Source organism: Poecilia latipinna, unplaced genomic scaffold (assembly GCF_001443285.1).
Source record: "Poecilia latipinna isolate Pla-1442-1.1 unplaced genomic scaffold, P_latipinna-1.0 Scaffold1295, whole genome shotgun sequence".
Lineage (NCBI taxonomy): Eukaryota > Metazoa > Chordata > Actinopteri > Cyprinodontiformes > Poeciliidae > Poecilia > Poecilia latipinna.
In genome coordinates, this window is record NW_015113911.1 from 137,908 (window position 1) to 153,344 (window position 15,437).

At 42.3% G+C, this 15,437-nt stretch overlaps 3 protein-coding genes across 8 annotated transcripts in view; 2 read left to right on the top strand and 1 right to left on the bottom strand.

Moving 5' to 3' along the window:
- The window catches only part of LOC106961383 (transmembrane protein 87A), a 22,852-nt gene extending 20,916 nt beyond the window's left edge, over positions 1 to 1,936 (bottom strand). For 2 of the 3 annotated variants that reach the window (XM_015055096.1, XM_015055094.1), the window contains exons 1-5: positions 1,688 to 1,933; positions 1,181 to 1,250; positions 1,020 to 1,111; positions 406 to 516; positions 257 to 331 (exon numbers count right to left, since the gene is read on the bottom strand). In XM_015055096.1, the coding sequence (XP_014910582.1) occupies positions 257 to 331; positions 406 to 516; positions 1,020 to 1,111; positions 1,181 to 1,250; positions 1,688 to 1,921 (582 nt within the window). In that variant the 5' untranslated portion in view covers positions 1,922 to 1,933. Of the gene's footprint in view, positions 1 to 256; positions 332 to 405; positions 517 to 1,019; positions 1,112 to 1,180; positions 1,251 to 1,687 lie in introns of all 3 variants that reach the window. The other variant, XM_015055095.1, reaches the window with a different exon arrangement.
- A 3,064-nt stretch (positions 1,937 to 5,000) lies between these two features.
- LOC106961391 (calpain small subunit 1-like) lies at positions 5,001 to 12,461 on the top strand. Of its 2 annotated transcripts, XM_015055105.1 has the most exons (11): positions 5,004 to 5,135; positions 6,003 to 6,060; positions 6,148 to 6,184; positions 6,465 to 6,557; positions 10,234 to 10,291; positions 10,383 to 10,447; positions 10,526 to 10,594; positions 10,666 to 10,744; positions 10,816 to 10,932; positions 11,550 to 11,608; positions 12,170 to 12,461. In XM_015055105.1, exons 2-11 carry the CDS (start codon positions 6,014 to 6,016, stop codon positions 12,194 to 12,196), a joined length of 651 nt encoding a protein of 216 aa, XP_014910591.1. In that variant the 5' UTR covers positions 5,004 to 5,135; positions 6,003 to 6,013; the 3' UTR covers positions 12,197 to 12,461. The 2 variants fall into 2 exon arrangements, with proteins under 2 accessions (XP_014910590.1, XP_014910591.1); XM_015055104.1 differs by lacking the exon at positions 12,170 to 12,461 and having other exon boundaries at positions 5,001 to 5,135; positions 11,550 to 11,677.
- Positions 12,462 to 13,648: 1,187 nt separating this feature from the next.
- The window catches only part of LOC106961392 (synaptosomal-associated protein 25), a 22,767-nt gene continuing 20,978 nt past the window's right edge, over positions 13,649 to 15,437 (top strand). The window contains exons 1-3 of one of the 3 annotated variants that reach the window (XM_015055107.1): positions 13,649 to 13,807; positions 14,691 to 14,836; positions 15,354 to 15,395. In XM_015055107.1, the coding sequence (XP_014910593.1) occupies positions 14,756 to 14,836; positions 15,354 to 15,395 (123 nt within the window). In that variant the 5' untranslated portion in view covers positions 13,649 to 13,807; positions 14,691 to 14,755. The remainder of the gene's footprint in view (positions 13,808 to 14,690; positions 14,837 to 15,353; positions 15,396 to 15,437) is intronic. The other 2 variants (XM_015055106.1, XM_015055108.1) reach the window with 2 other exon arrangements.

The window sequence follows — 15,437 nt, forward strand, 5'->3', positions numbered from 1 at the left end:
CACATCCCTATTAATTATTATTTCAGCGATTAATCAGTTCGTATGTACTGGCTACAGAAGTACAGTTAAAGCATTTTTAATTAAATAAATTCAGGTTTAATTTTGAGTAATTTGTATATTTGGAGGGGAAAAGTCTATTTGAGGAATTTAACTTAAAAAGAAAAACTGATGAGAATCAAAGTTTCTTCCCGTTTCTCCCAGACAGAACGAGGCGTTCCTGCGGTGACATTATCAATGTTGCTGCTTTTGGACCCACCAGAGCTGACGATGATGATGGTGGTGGCAGCGGGTTCTTCAGCGCCACAGGCAGGTCGAACTCCGCTACGCTGAACTGAAACACGAAGCAAACAGCTTTAGTTGTGTCTTCGTCTCCGACTCGGCGGCTGCTCATCCGGCGGTCCTCACAATGTAGGGCTTTATCTGGCAGCTGATTGGCTTGTAGGTGTGATTGGTGAAGGCCCCCGACCCCCCCTCTGCTACCACCAAGACCGAGTTGAAGTAGTCCTCTGGCTTCAGCTGGGAGGAGACACAAACATCAACTGAGCCATAAAATCCTACAGAAACACCGACACTTGAAGGCAACGTGCCTGGATAAGATTAAAGCTGCAGGAACTTAATAAAATGTTTTAGTGACAACTGTCACCATGTTCCGGAAACAGCCAATCAGAGCCAGGAGGTGGGTCTTAGCGCTGTCAATCACAATCTCGTGTGGCGCTGCTCATCCCTTTGTTCTCTGCTACGCTGCTGCTAGCATAGCTAGCCTGTTACAATCATCAGTTAATCGCAAGAAAAATTAAAACTAGCACAATAGTTTCCATTTGCATGACCACCAGAACCCGGCGGTACCATCAGATCCCAGCGGTACCACCAGAACCCAGTGGTACCATCAGAACCCAGCGGTACCACCAGGACCCAGCGGTACCACCAGAACCCGGTGGTACCATCAGGACCCGGCGGTACCACCAGGACCCAGCGGTACCACCAGGACCTGGCGGTACCATCAGAACCGAGCCGCTTACGTTCTTGTTGTAGACCTCGTTGTAGCAGTGGGAGTTCCTCAGGTACCAGGAAACCTCCATCTTCGAGGACGGGGAGCAGTTCTGAGGAACAGCTGAGACAAACACAGAGGGTCAGGGGTCAGAGGCCAGGCCGGGTCGGCCCGGGTCGGGTCAGAACTCACCTTGCAGGTGGATGCTGCTACCGTTGAACAGCGTCTTCCTGAAGACGAAGTACTGAGGCTTCTGGTTCTCCTGAAACACAACAAGAACCAGAGGATCCGACTGAACCAAACCCAGCAGCAGAACTACAGCAGAATGGCCTAGTCAAAGCCCATACCCAAACCTGACTGAAGTCCTGTTAAGAAAACTCAAAGGTCCAAAGTTCGGTTCCTGTAAATAGAATTCGGAGGTTCTGGAGGCTGTCACCCGTCCATGAGTTCGGCTGCTCTCTTAGTGACGTCACACATACGATTCTGACTATTGAAAGTCGTTAAATTCTCATTAATCTGCGCATTTCCATGTTCGCCATGTTCTGATCAAATCAGTTCATGTTCCTAACTCGGTTTAATGACTGACCCAGAATCAGCTCCAAGAAGCAGTAGAACCGAACCAGAACCACCTGAAACCGAACTCTCTCTCCTTCTCGGAACCTTTTAGCATCACTAACTTTTAGCTAACAGGAAACTCACAACGCCGACGTCCACCGTCCACTTCCCCGGTTCCGAAACGGCCCGAACGAGTCCAGGTCCGGCCGCCAGCAGCAGCAGCAGCAGCAGCAGCACCGCAGAGCAGCAGAACCCAGAGCCGGTCAGACCCGGACCAACAGAACCCGCCATTCGAACCAGCAGGACGAAGAAGGGACCAACGGAGAGACAGCTCACAACAAGCGGGACACTTCCGGGTTCATGGTGATGACGGCACATGAAGAACAGGACGGCGTTCAGGGACCGTGGGACTTTTTAAACACCTTGAGAAGGTAGGAGGTTCCATGGCAACATAAAAATTTTAAATCGTTTTCTGCTTTATTGTGTCACTTACTGTCATATTATTTCTGTTTTGTTCTCATATTTTTGTGGTGAAAAACTGAAATTTTGCTGATTAAATACCTCCCTCCGCCCCTCAGCATGACTCTGTCTCCACCGTGTTTTTATAAACAAATGGAGGTACATCTCTAAAAAAATAACCTGAAAGTTTGCTTGAGCCTGTTGGGATGTTTCATCCTCAGTGTTCATCACATTTTCATCTGAAAAATGGGGACAAAAATCACCTGATCAGAAACGAGGCTCAAACTTTCCTTTTTAATGAAGCTGATAGACGAGCTAACGTTATCCTGATCCGCTGCTAGAAACCGCTGGAAGACAAACTGAACTTCTTACTACTTTCTCCTACTACTCTGCATTTATTATTAACTGCAGTTATTGTATACATTATGGGCTCAAGCTCATTTTCCTGTCGGTCATATCAAGTTCAGGGATGTCCTCTGAAGGACAGCTATACATTAACAAGCTGTTAAAATATCACAGTGCTCTGCAGTCAGGGGTACTTCTTGAAATTAAATAATATTGAACATCTTTTCACATTTCTGCAATCTGGCACTTTAAAAATAAAATCTGATTTGATTTGACTGATAAAATATTATTTAAGGTCTCAGCTGTTGTTTCTGTCATTCTGGGGTCAGAGGGGTGAATAAATATGGTGGACCAAGTTTAACACCTGTGTAGAAAGTACAGTCAGTGCCTGTGTTTCTGCTTGGAGCTGACCCAAAGGAGACGTAAACTTGTTCTGGTTCTGGTTTCCTCCGGTTCAACTGAATCGTTTTTCTCCAATGTTTTATTATCTGATCAAACGTGTCAGTCTGAATGAGCCTGACTGTCTGCTTAGAGCAGTAGTGGCGCCAGGGGGCGCTAGGGGTCCTACAGCTCACCCTGGAAAAGTCAGACAGTTTATCATAGCAAACTAACATGTTAGTCAGTACGAAGTTAATCGGTAGTAAGTATATCATTTTTTTATCATAAGGACACTTATTGATAGTCAAATCAAGCGGTTAATTAGGCAATTAAATAAACACAAGTTAATTTAAAAAATAAATAAAACATTTGACAACATGACTCTTTGCACGTGACGTCACTCTCTCCACCACGATGGATGTCCAAACCTGTTCTCTCCTGTATGAAGCCTGTGGTAGCCTAATATCGCTCTTTTTTAGTTGATTTCGCAGTAAAATGGTCACAAAACCAAACTTGTCATTTTATTTTAATGAGGAAAGATGCAGCAGTCAGTCATGGTGACTGGCAGCTCTTGGTTTAACACTTTATACACGGCAAGAAGATTAACGGTCATATACTTTATAAGTGATTAGAAAGATATCAAATATCGCATGATGGAGAAGGTAGCGTCTACCCATCAGTAACCATGGAAACAATGCCACGCCGTCAGGTAGCCTAGCATGTTTGGGAAAAACATGATGTCTCGTCTTCTGTAGGTTTTTAATGCTGCTCTGGTTTCAGGGGAAACGCTGTTTATGACTTAGTGACATAAATCATGTGGTGTGGATTCAGGAAAAGTCGGTAATTTGATCAACTCGTCAGGAAGGAGGAGGTTCGGGTCGGTTTCTCAGCTAGCTGTTTCAGGCTTCTGTAAATACCGACGCATATGAAACAGAAGCCATGAATAAACACAGAAACAACCTGGGAAAACAACTTCCTCTGTCAATACTCCAGATTCTCACTTCCGATGTTCATCAAGGCGCTTCGACTGATTAAGTAATGTAGTTGAAAAGGGTCAACACTTCGGTGTCCCCTTTGTCATAAATGCTGTTTTAACCTAAACAATGTAATATTATCTGGAAGTAACCTGGCTAATGGCTCAAGGCTTCGTGCTGACGTCTAAGCGCCAAATAAATGCAAATCAGTCTGAAAAATAACAAAACTAATGTGTTGATAACTATAGAAAAAAAGATCCTCATAGCATCCTCAGTAAAATGCTTAGCTCCCCCTTAGCACCTGCAGAAAAAGATTCTGGAGCCGCCACTGCTGTAGAGGACCAAGGGGGGCACCAGGTGCAGCGTGGCCCTGTGGCACTAAATATAGCCACTAGGGGGCAGCAAACGTTGACTGGCCTCAGGGTTGAGAGGAGCCAGTCCGATCCAAACTGGTTCCGTTTGGATCAGGTCCGTCAGCTGTGAGCAGGACGCGCCCATCAGGACCGGAGGAACACGTTTCTGTTTGTTCATCAGTTCAGGAAATTTACAATAAAACCACTTTTATTCAGAGTCTGACTGTTAAAACTGTTCCTTTTTTAAAGGTGTTTTGGTTTGAATATTTTCTGTAAACTTTATGAATGAACATGTTGAGCTTACTGGATATTACAGTAACTTCATTATCTGCTGCTGTCTGCTGTGTGGAGACAGAATGTATTAATGTTAACCTGTTAAAATATTATAGCTCTCTGCATTCACTGAGTACTTATTAAAATTGGATAATGTTGGACATCTTTTCAGTTTTATGTAATTTGGCACATAAAAACTGATTTTTTATTTCAATAAAATAAATGTTTTATATGTATTTTCTATAAATATGACATATTTATAGAAAATATAAATATCTTATATTTTAAATGATTAAATATTATTTTAGCACTCAGCTGTAATCTTAAAGCTCTACTGGTAAATATTGTTTTCTGCTGTTATGGAAAGTCTCAAGATAAATGAGAAAAATTTTAGAAAAATGTATTTAGTGATAAATTCCTATTAAGAAAACACATTTATCTTAAAATATTGAGATTTTAACGCTAGTCCTTTAAATATCATATTTATTTAGTTTTTATTTTAGGTTTAAATTATTATTTAAAACATAAACATCTTCATGAACACATTTTTAAAGCATTATGCCATGAAAGAAAACACTGGCTTTTCCTGTTGGACCTGAACGCAACATGTTTAATCCGCGTAGTAACCTGGATGGGTTGGGCGCTGCTGGTGGGCGGGGCTAACGGTGACGTCAGGGTAGGAGGAACCTCTGCCTGGTTTTGTGGACTATGTTTCTGGGAGCGTCTCCAGTCTGCCTGTCCCCTGCAGTTCCAGCTCCGTGTCCTGGTTCCGGCTCTGGTCCTGGTTTCCTCCTGAAGCTCCAACCTTCTGTAAGTACCAGAAAACATCCTGCTTTAAACTTTACTCTGTTGTTGACCATCAGGAGCGTCACACCCACTGGTGGAAAGTTACAGGAGCCGATCTGCAGGGAGGTGGAAGTAGCTGGAAGTGTTTGTTTGGACTGGAGACGGTTTGGACGAGTTCAGGTCCAAAACATCTCAGCGTTTTAACGCCAAAGCAGCTGAGAAATCAGTTTTACCAAAACATCAATCAGCCTTTATTATGCCAAATTTTCCTCACAAGCAGCCAGATTTCCAGTTTTCATCATCCATGGACTCAACTTCCTGATATATGAATCCTTCAGAAATTAAACTCCACAGATAATTGAAAGTGTTTGTAAAAGCCCACATGATGATGTCATGAATTTATCAGCTTCTGATTGGCTGATTCACAACCTTTTTGTGGATAAAAATTCAAAGGAAATCATCCAGCAATATGAGAAGGAGAATTAGAAGACAGCCAGAAGCTTCATAGTCAGATCCATAGTGAAACGAGTCTGGTACTGACATGGGCTGAAACGCCGATCAGAGAGGAAGAAGCCATGACTTCATCTCTGCTGTCCTGGTTTGACGAGACTGAACTGCTTGGACATAACAACCATCGTTATATTTGGAGGAAAAACCATCCCATCATCCTACCTGTGAAGTACGGTGGTGGCAGCAACAAGTTATTAAGCTCAGCCCATAAAACGCCAGTGGATTCATTCAGAACAATCCGGTCCATGTTATGTTTCAGTGTCTAACTCTCAGGTGGTCATAATGTTCTGCTCAGTGTAGAACCATCATGTTCGATCCAACTCTCGGGTTGTTTGTAATGATGCAGTTAGCATAGCGTTCATGCACTTCCTGTCTCCTCAGGTCTTCTCAACATGTTTCTGACCAAGAGTTTGATCGGTGGCATCATCAACATTGTGAGGTGAAAGCTAGCGTTCCAGGCTAACGGTTTCCATTGGTTTCCATTCACTATGCTAAGCTAACCGTTTCCTGTTTTTCCGTCCAACAGCAACATCGACCCGTCTCACTTCAGACCCTCAGACCCAGTAAGTACCGGCAGCAGTCTATAGGGTCCGCTGTAGAGAGATGTGTTGCAGGCAATGTTTGTTTGACGATGAGGTGAAGAGGCCTCGTGTAGCTACATACTGGCAGATGAGGTCAAAGGTCAGATAAGCAGTAAACAGCTGCAGGAGTTCTGATGCTTCAGGGCTGAGTTTCCTCCCTGACTGTTCTGGGTTCGGAACATGTTGGGGCTGAAGGCGCCGGCTCACAGAAAGCGCCTTGTTGCTCTCCCTCAGTCTCACACAGGCTGCTTTGTTCCCCCAGCCGCCGCCACGCCGACCTCTGAACTACGCCGAGGCTCACGAGAACGATGAGGAGAAGCAGTTCAGGACGGTCTTCCATCAGCTGGCCGGAGACGTGAGTTTCATCACACTTTATCGGGTTTTTCCTGACCTGCAGCTCCGACCAGGACTAGAACCAGATCTGGTTCCAAGGTTCTGTCTGAACGAGTCTCTGGGTCTGAACAGAACCGTCTTGGACTGTAGGACCTGTTACAATTAGCTGGTCGAGTCTCTGGACGAGTCCCACGAGTTGAACCCTTAATGAACCTGAAACTTTGTTTCTGAACCAGGTTCTGAGTAGTTACAGTTACTGAGTAACAATTTTACTTCTACTTGAGTATAAACCAGTGATGGGATTGTTGACATGTATAATGAAGTTCATTTTAGGGCCTGTAATTATTTGATCACATTTTAATCAACAAAACAAGCAACATTTTTAGTTCATGAACATATTTTCGTCTAGAATAAATAAAGATGAGGTCAAAGGTGGACTAGCATAGCTCCGTTGATAGGCTAACTCCTTTTAGCTCAATTTGAACACAACTATTGTCTTTTCCATCATCCAATCAGATCATTAGAAGCAGAAATTAACCCCCAGTGGGTTGAGAGCAGCAACTTCCATCTCTGCTGTTAGCTTGTGGCTGTGCATCAGATTTACAGGCGTACCAGAAACGCACAAATTTAAAGGTTCTGGCTGGAACTTTTGTAAAAAAACAGCAAAAAAAGATTAATTGCAGAAAAAATTCTAACATTTTAAAATCGGTGTCATCAATTAATCAAAATGAGCGCATTAAAGTCTGTCAGTATTGCTGCTGGTGAGAACCACTAGTTCACAGGAAGCTCAGAGGTTCAAACTTCTAGGTTTGATCTCCTGGTTGTCATGGGAACATTTGTGTCTCTGCAGGATGAAGGGGAACTCATCATCATCATCACCTTCATTTGCATTTGTTTAATAGAATGAATTCTAGAATAGCGCCTCCTGGTGGCTGCCTGGCTCTGATTGGTTGAATTGTTCCTGATTGGACATTTATTTCCTCTGGTTTTGGATTCAGTTGGAAGGATTTTTGATCATACTTGTTTTGTTGTTGTGTAACCATGGCAACAAGGTATTGTTTGCTTGGAGACAGAAGGCGGATCATAACAGACAATGCCTCTGATTGGCTATTCGTTGGAGTTTTTCTAACCGTAGAGACAGAGAACTTGAATGAATGAATGAATGAATGAATGAATGAATATTAACCCCAGAGGAAATTCAGCAAAAGCAAAGGAGGTGGATTAGCCGAGCTAGCTAAAAGCTGAAGATGTCATCCATGGCATGTTGCTATTTCATGTCTCTGCTGCCTGGTGTTGAGCTGTTAGCGTGTCAGGATGGTCTTCAGTCAGAGGCCTCTTCAGATTCACTGCCATACTGACAGCTACTGGAGAGCCTTCCTGCCACAGCCTCATCATCCTGAAAGATACTGCAATGACCTGAGTTACGACATTTAATTTCCCTTTGGAAATAAATCCAGAAAATCAGTGAGCTTCAAAATAAAATATGAACCACGGGATGACAGGTTAATAAAACTAAACTATATTTAGTGTGATAAAAAGTGTGAGGAAAAGTTTGCTGGAAGGAAAAAGTCGTTTTAAGGGGCAGCCTCCAGTGGAGGTTGTAACTGGTTTCTGGTTCTGACCTGAGCTGAAGCTGAAGCGCTATCTGCTCTGAGACGAGCTTGGGAGTTAGCTTTACTCCTCCCTGCTGCCGTTTGTCTCCAGCCGATCTGAGCTGTCCTCCAGCTGTCAGCATCTTCATCACCTCTCACCACACCCATCTGCCTGCCAACCCACCCTCCCTTCCTCCGGAACCAGTTCCGACCCGCCCACTCCATTCCACCAGAACCGGTTCTGCTCACAGATCCCATCAGATTCTCAACAATCCACTCAAAACTTCTCTAATGTCAGAGAAACAGAGACAGGCGGCTCTCACTGGGACGGCCAAGTTGGGTTTGGAGGTTCTGGTTCTGCCCCAGAACCCGTCAGTGTCCCAATATGTGGGCAGCATGCGACTCTGTCTGGCTGCAGGTCGTTTCGCTGCATTCCTGACGTTGCTTGGCAGGGCGGCGCTGCCAAACAACTCTGTGTGTGTACTTGTTTTCATGACATATCAGGACATTTTTTTGATAATGCACCTTCATTATCAGGACACTTGGAAAGAATGAGGACATTTTTCACATCCTCATTTGTTAGTGCATACTGGACTGTTCTAGAAGGCCCCAACATGCCTCTCAGACTTTGTTGCTTTCACTGTTTGCGATTTGCATGTCTTTAAAAGTAAAGCAGTGCAGAGCATGTTGTGGAACTTGAAGTCCTGTTTAAGGAATGCAAGTAACCTTTTATGTGCTTTTGTTTTACATACTATGTGTGTGTGGGTGTGTATGAATCAGCTGGGGTGTGTGCACCAGTTCAACCAGTCAGCTCTGTCCGATGGTCACCTGAGCTGAGCTTCTGGTGGGTGGAGCCAGCAAGATCTGTGCTGCGTTTAGGAAACAAGAACTTCTCAGTGTTAGTTTGAGAAAAAGCCAATAAAGTTGTGTTCTGTTAAAGAACCAGGTTCAGCTCCAGACCTGTCCCAGACTGGCTGTCGGTGACAACAGGGGGAGTGGTTCTGGGTGTTTCTGTGTCTCTGTGGTTCTGATCCCAGTGGTGAGTCAGAAAGAGGCAGAACATCAGAGGAGAGAAGGCGAACCGGGTTGAGTCAGATTGGCTGTGACTCACTGTTTATGAGCGGAAACCCGAATCCTGGAGCGGTTCTGCTGCAGGAAGCAGCTGCAACAATCAGAGCTTACGGCCTGGACTGTGCCCAACAGAACCCACCTAGGATTACTGGGTTCTGCTGGATTAACATAGTAATAATAAATAATGAAATAAATAATAACGTTTATGTACTTATTTATTTGATTTCACATTTATGTCCTAATTAAAAAAGATGACTCTGTCTGCCTTTGTATGATCTGAACATGACCTCTGACCCTTCCTGCCTCTTGGGGGAACCACTGTGCTCAGAGACTTTTTGTTTTTTCTTTTTGTGCTGATTTATTGAAGATTGACCTCTGACCTTGGTCTTCTTTTTGATCACCCTGGAACTGAAATAAACAAAACACGAAGTTGGCTAGCTAACATCACAGACTAACTTGTTTCATGCTAACTGCGAGCTAACACATTAATGTTTATAACATTAAATATAAATAATCAAACCATTTTTACAGGAAACAAAGAAGATGATTATTTTGTCATAACCAACATTTGTTGACATTTTGATGTTGATGTCAACTTGACTCATGAACACTTCAGCATTACCGTTGGCCATTTTGGATTTTCTGATTCCTCTGTTTTCCTTTTTCGAGGAATCCAAAACAATGTCTCCAGAAACTATAATAGAAATCTGAAAAGTATGGCAGGCATCTGAAGAACTATGTAGAATCTCCTCTTCCTCTGAAACATCTGCAGGTTTGATGGAAAACAGTTTTCAGATTCTCAGCTGAGTTCAGGTCTGGACTTTGACTAGGCCATTCTAACCCATGAATCAGCTCTGATCTCAACCATACCAGCCTCAGGTTGCAGCTTCCCTCAGCGTGATGCTGCCACCGCTGTGTCTTCCAGTGAGAATGGTGCCTTCAGGAGAACAGAGTTTCCTGTCAGAGCCTCTGATCATCTGTGTGTGTGTGTGTGTGTGTGTGTGTGTGTGTGTGTGTGTGTGTGTGTGTGAGCAGGACATGGAGGTGAGCCCCAACGAGCTGAAGGACATCCTGAACAGAGTCATCTCCAGGCGTGAGAACTTTTCCTTCTCTCCAGCACCAGCTGCCAGGTTGTCGTTCCGCAGAGGTCAGAGTTCAGCTTCTGTTTTCTTGTTTCTCCTCAGATTCGAACCTGAAGACTGACGGCTTCAGTATCGAGTCTTGCAGGAGCATGGTCGCTGTCATGGACGTATCCTTTCAGCCTGCAGGCTTCGCTCTCTTCCTGCTTCTGAATTTGGCCTTTGACCCTTGACCCGACCTCCTGCAGAGCGACAGCACAGGGAAACTGGGCTTCCATGAGTTTAAATATCTGTGGAACAACATCAAGAAATGGCAGGTAGGCGGCGGCGCTGTCAGGGGCGTGTTCTGGGTGTGGCAAGCTGCTCATGGTTCTGGTTCTGTCTGCAGAACATCTACCTGTCCCACGATAAGGACCGCTCAGGAACGATTGGCTCCAGGGAGCTGCCGCACGCCTTCCAGGCTGCAGGTGTGAAACCCGGCCAGCTTAAATGATCGGGAAATGTTGGGAACGGTTTTTGATTCCACTGCTGGTTCCAGGTTTCCCTCTGAACGACCAGCTCTACAAACTCATCATACGCCGCTACAGCGACGAGAACGGAGACATGGACTTTGATAACTTCATCGGCTGTCTGGTGCGGCTGGACGCCATGTGCCGTAAGTTACTCCCAAGAAGCTCTGCTTATGGGTTTATTCAGATTTATTTCATCCAAAAGATTCATTTTAAGGTGAAACTTCTGTTAAGTTGACTTTTTAAAAATGCAGTACGGACTGCTGTTTGTAAAGCTACACAGTAAAAAGTTAACAGCAATAATTTGGGTTATATTGCCAAATACTTGGTTAGCAAGTTAAATATTTACCCCACATTTATATATTGAGTTCAATATTTAGCTTCAGGGTAAATATTGAGCTTGTTAAATAAATATTTGATTTAAAAATTTGTATTTATTTATAAATGAATGAACAACATGGTGAAAATATGACTGAGAAATTAACCTCCATTCTTTTTTCTCATGATCTGCTGTTAATTTTAGACTGCAACTTTACAAACGGCGCCCATGTAGCTCTGCATCAAAAAATATTTGATATAACTGGAGCGTCAGAGAAACTGTCTAGAAATTTTCTATAAAGTTGATTGTGATAAATTCACCAGCTTCCAGACCCTGAAGGACCTGAAATGTTTCCTCCATGAAGAAATAAAAACATGTCTTTAAAATGCTTCTCCCTGTAGCATTAACAGATAAAAATGATGATGATGTTGTGTTTGTTCTCAGGAGCGTTTAAGACCCTGGATAAGGACAACAGCGGCACCATCGACCTGGACATCAAGGAGGTTCGACTTTGCTCTGCTTTAGATTTGGTCTTGGGTCTGAAGGTTCTGTTCTGATGGACCGCCTGCTGGTGGTTAATGTTATTGCATTTCCTTCCAGCTGCATATGAGTAATTTATAGGGAATTATTTAAAGTTTCTGGTTGTTAAACCGTTCTGTAGATCGTCATTCCTTCTCCTGAAGCATCATCATTAATTCTGCTCATCATTCCTGCAGAGTTCAACATTTCAAAGCTTTTCCTGTAAAGTTTGAAATGGAAAGACGTCAAAATATTAACAATAATGGTGTTATTGAATATATCTGATGGAGCCACATTTTCTCCACTAACCTCTTCTTCGCCCCATCTTAAGTATCAGTTAAACCCTAACTAACATAAAGCTGTGCATCATCTGCATATGGTTCAATTCAACCATAATTTTGCCAGCGTTTGTGCTGCCCATGAGGCAAAACTGAGGGGAAATTTATTCCTGAGAGTTAGTTTACTGTGGTTTACTGTATCCAGACGTGTTTCATGCAGAATATCAGGTGAAGAGAGTCTGAACACCAACTGTCTCTGTCTCACAGTGGCTTCAGCTGACAATGTACTCCTGAGCAGCGAAGGGAAAACTTCTCCTGCTCTTCCTGGTTTTCTCTCTGCGGCCATAGAAATGGGACCAACTGAACAAAAAGTTTCCTCTGGGACCAAAGAAGAGTTGGTGCAGCTTTGCTTCTGCTGCCAGGTGGCGCTATAGCATCTCTGTTGCACTGATGTCTGTATTTGATTTGAAAGATCTTCATGTTGAGTCTGAAAAAATTCTCAATGTTTTAAATTTTAAAGTGACCCAACTGGAAATAAACTCTTAATTCTTTCCTGTGAGTTTGCTTTTTATTCCACACACACCAACCAGAAGTGTTATAACCCTCTGGCCTGTTAATAATTTTCAATAATGAATTATTTTCAGTTCCTTCTAAAGATGTTTAATCAGAGCATCGATCTCTTCACTGATGCTGTGTTGGTTTTTATCCAGAACCAACCTGTAAATGAAGGATCCAGGAGTATGATTCATCTGATTAGTTTAATTTCTCTGCATGTTGCTATCCTGATGTTGGAGCATGTTGGTGTTTTTCTCCAGGAATTAATCCCTTTCCTCTTCCAGGAGCCGTTTTCAGACTCCAACTCTAAAAACAGCAACATCTAAATTAAACATGAAAACTTCCACCTGATTTCCACTACAATGGAAAGTTCATTCAGAGTTATTACCTTATTTTTTATTATCACGAGAAGTGGGATATTTTAATGCTACTTTTTGTCCTAAATGTTTGTGATATTTTTTATTAATATTATTGCATACATAGGTGTTCATATTTATCAGGGATAAACAATGTCGAGCAAAAACATGCTGTAAACACTGTTAACTTAAAGATGGATGTTTTCAGGAACAAATAGCACATACAAAACACCTTTAAAAATAAAGTAAATAAATAATATGTACTATAAACAAATATCTATATATGAAAAGCAGAATTTGTGCAGGTGCTGAATACTTAATTTTTAATTGACATTTTAACTGAATTTTTCAGGATTTATTTTCCTATTAATATTTTATGAGATGTTTTTCACTTTTATGTAATTATTGTTTTTGTTGTATTTATTTTGTAACATTCTATTCTAAATATGATAACTAGATAAACGGTCATTTGAAGCAAGAAATTTATATTTATGAATACATTTGCTATTTTTTACTGTCTAGCAGTGAAGGGAGTCATCAGCTACATCATAAAAGTTATTTAAGTCTATGATCAACTACAAACAAACCATGGCTCCTGCGCATGCGCACAGTGTGAATTTAGTTCAAAAGTGATCAGCAGATGGCGGTAGTGAGCCAGTCAGATTACAGATACAGGATAAAAACTGATTTAAAACACAAACATTTTATTTGACTTCTTCACTTTTATAAATGTAAACTAAAGATATGTTATATTTTTAAATTTAAACCTAGAAAATACTTTTATTTTAAATACTTTTCAATTATGTTGGTGTTTTTTAGTGTGTGAGGATCCTTTCTGGTGCTGGGGCGTTTGCTTGGTGAGGAGGAAGAGGAAGAAGAGGAGGGTGGGGATGCTGAAGAGGAGCGACAGGTGATCGGCAGCAGCTGGCAGCTTCAAGGCGAACATCTGAAGGAAACGAGCAGAAAACAGGAGGACTGGGAGATCTGGTGAAAGGTAGGAGAGTTTCTGTCACTTTGGAGGATGAAAGCTGATCAGGGAGGAAGAGGAGCTAAAGGGAAGGATTTAAACTCTGAATCTTTCAGTCAGCTTCATCAATAATATTGATCTCTTCCTGAGTTTAACAGATAAAAAATTCAAACATTTTTACTGCCATCAAAAACTTCTGGTTAGAAGACGAGCAGAGAGACAGAAAGTCAGATAATCCAACCCGTCCTGAATGAGACCGAAGCTTCAGAATCACGACCCTTACTTAACTGAATGGACCATCATCATCATCATCATCATCATGAAGATGATTAGATCAGATCATTACGCCTCTTCCTCCTCCTGCAAGCAAACTGCTGAGTTTACAGGAAGATGAAGAACCTGGCTGATGAGATTCTGCTTTTAGATTGTTGTACAAAAATATTCTGGAAAGATGACAAACTTTTAAATTAAAAAAAATGTGAAAAATACTGTTTCACATTATAAGGGAGTTTTATTCTGAATGAAAAAATGGGGCTTTAATGATACAGAGAGTTTATATGTTTTTATGATTCATGTTAAATATGCTGATGCACTTTAATTTCCAGATTTATTTATTTATAATTATAAATCAGACTTTATATCGTCCATAAACAGACTTCACCTCTTCAAAATAAGAGCATCAATATAAACATCCAAATACTTGAACAATCGATAAAAATTTCAACACAGATGTTGAACTTTATTCCACTGAAACTTTAAAAAAGATCCAAGAGCTTAAGGATTTATCTGAAAAAATTAATGTAGTGGAAGCCAAGTGAGCTAAATGTTAGCAAAGAAGCTAAATGCTAAAAGAAGTCTGGCCACAACTGGATGGTGGTTGGATGTAATCAGAACGTCTCATTGTGTCCAGCAGACTCAGCCTCTCCTCTGACCAGAATCTGATCCAGAACCAGAACCAGAACCAGCTGTGGTAAAATGGCGTCCAGCTGTGCTGAACCGCCCGTCCTGACGGAACAGGAGGAGCTGCAGAGGAGAGCCAATCAGGTCACAGATGAGGTGATGACATCACTAGTAGCTGTAACAATTTGAGGAAACCAGATCAAGATGGTCTGGATTATTTCTATCAATAATTTTCAGATCTTCTGTTCAGCATAATAATCCATAATCTAGTCTGGGTTTGTTCATATTCCTATTGGAAAACTGGATCTATTCTCCAAAAGTCTAAAAATAACCTAGACACTGCGAGGGGATCATTGCCGTCATGGAGGCATCGCAGCAACACCTGGCTCACCTGGTTGCCATAGAGACAGCCCTAGTCAGCGGGGGGCGGCGCTAAACTCACATACACACTGTGGCTCTTATTTATCAGCTCCTCAGCGTCTCAGTGGGGACGTCCCCCAGGACAGACAGGATGTTGACAAAGGACGGCCACCGACTCAGCAGAACCTGCAGCATGTTTAAACAGTGGATCAGAACCAAAACCCAGTCAGTTCTGATCCAAATTGTCTGCAGAAAACCTGAAAACAAAAATAATCTTACATTTTAACTGAGGCAACATTTCTTTATGTTTCAGTCCCTGGAAAGCACCAGACGGATGGTTCAACTGGTGGAAGAGGTGCTCACACACACACACACACACACACACACACACACACAC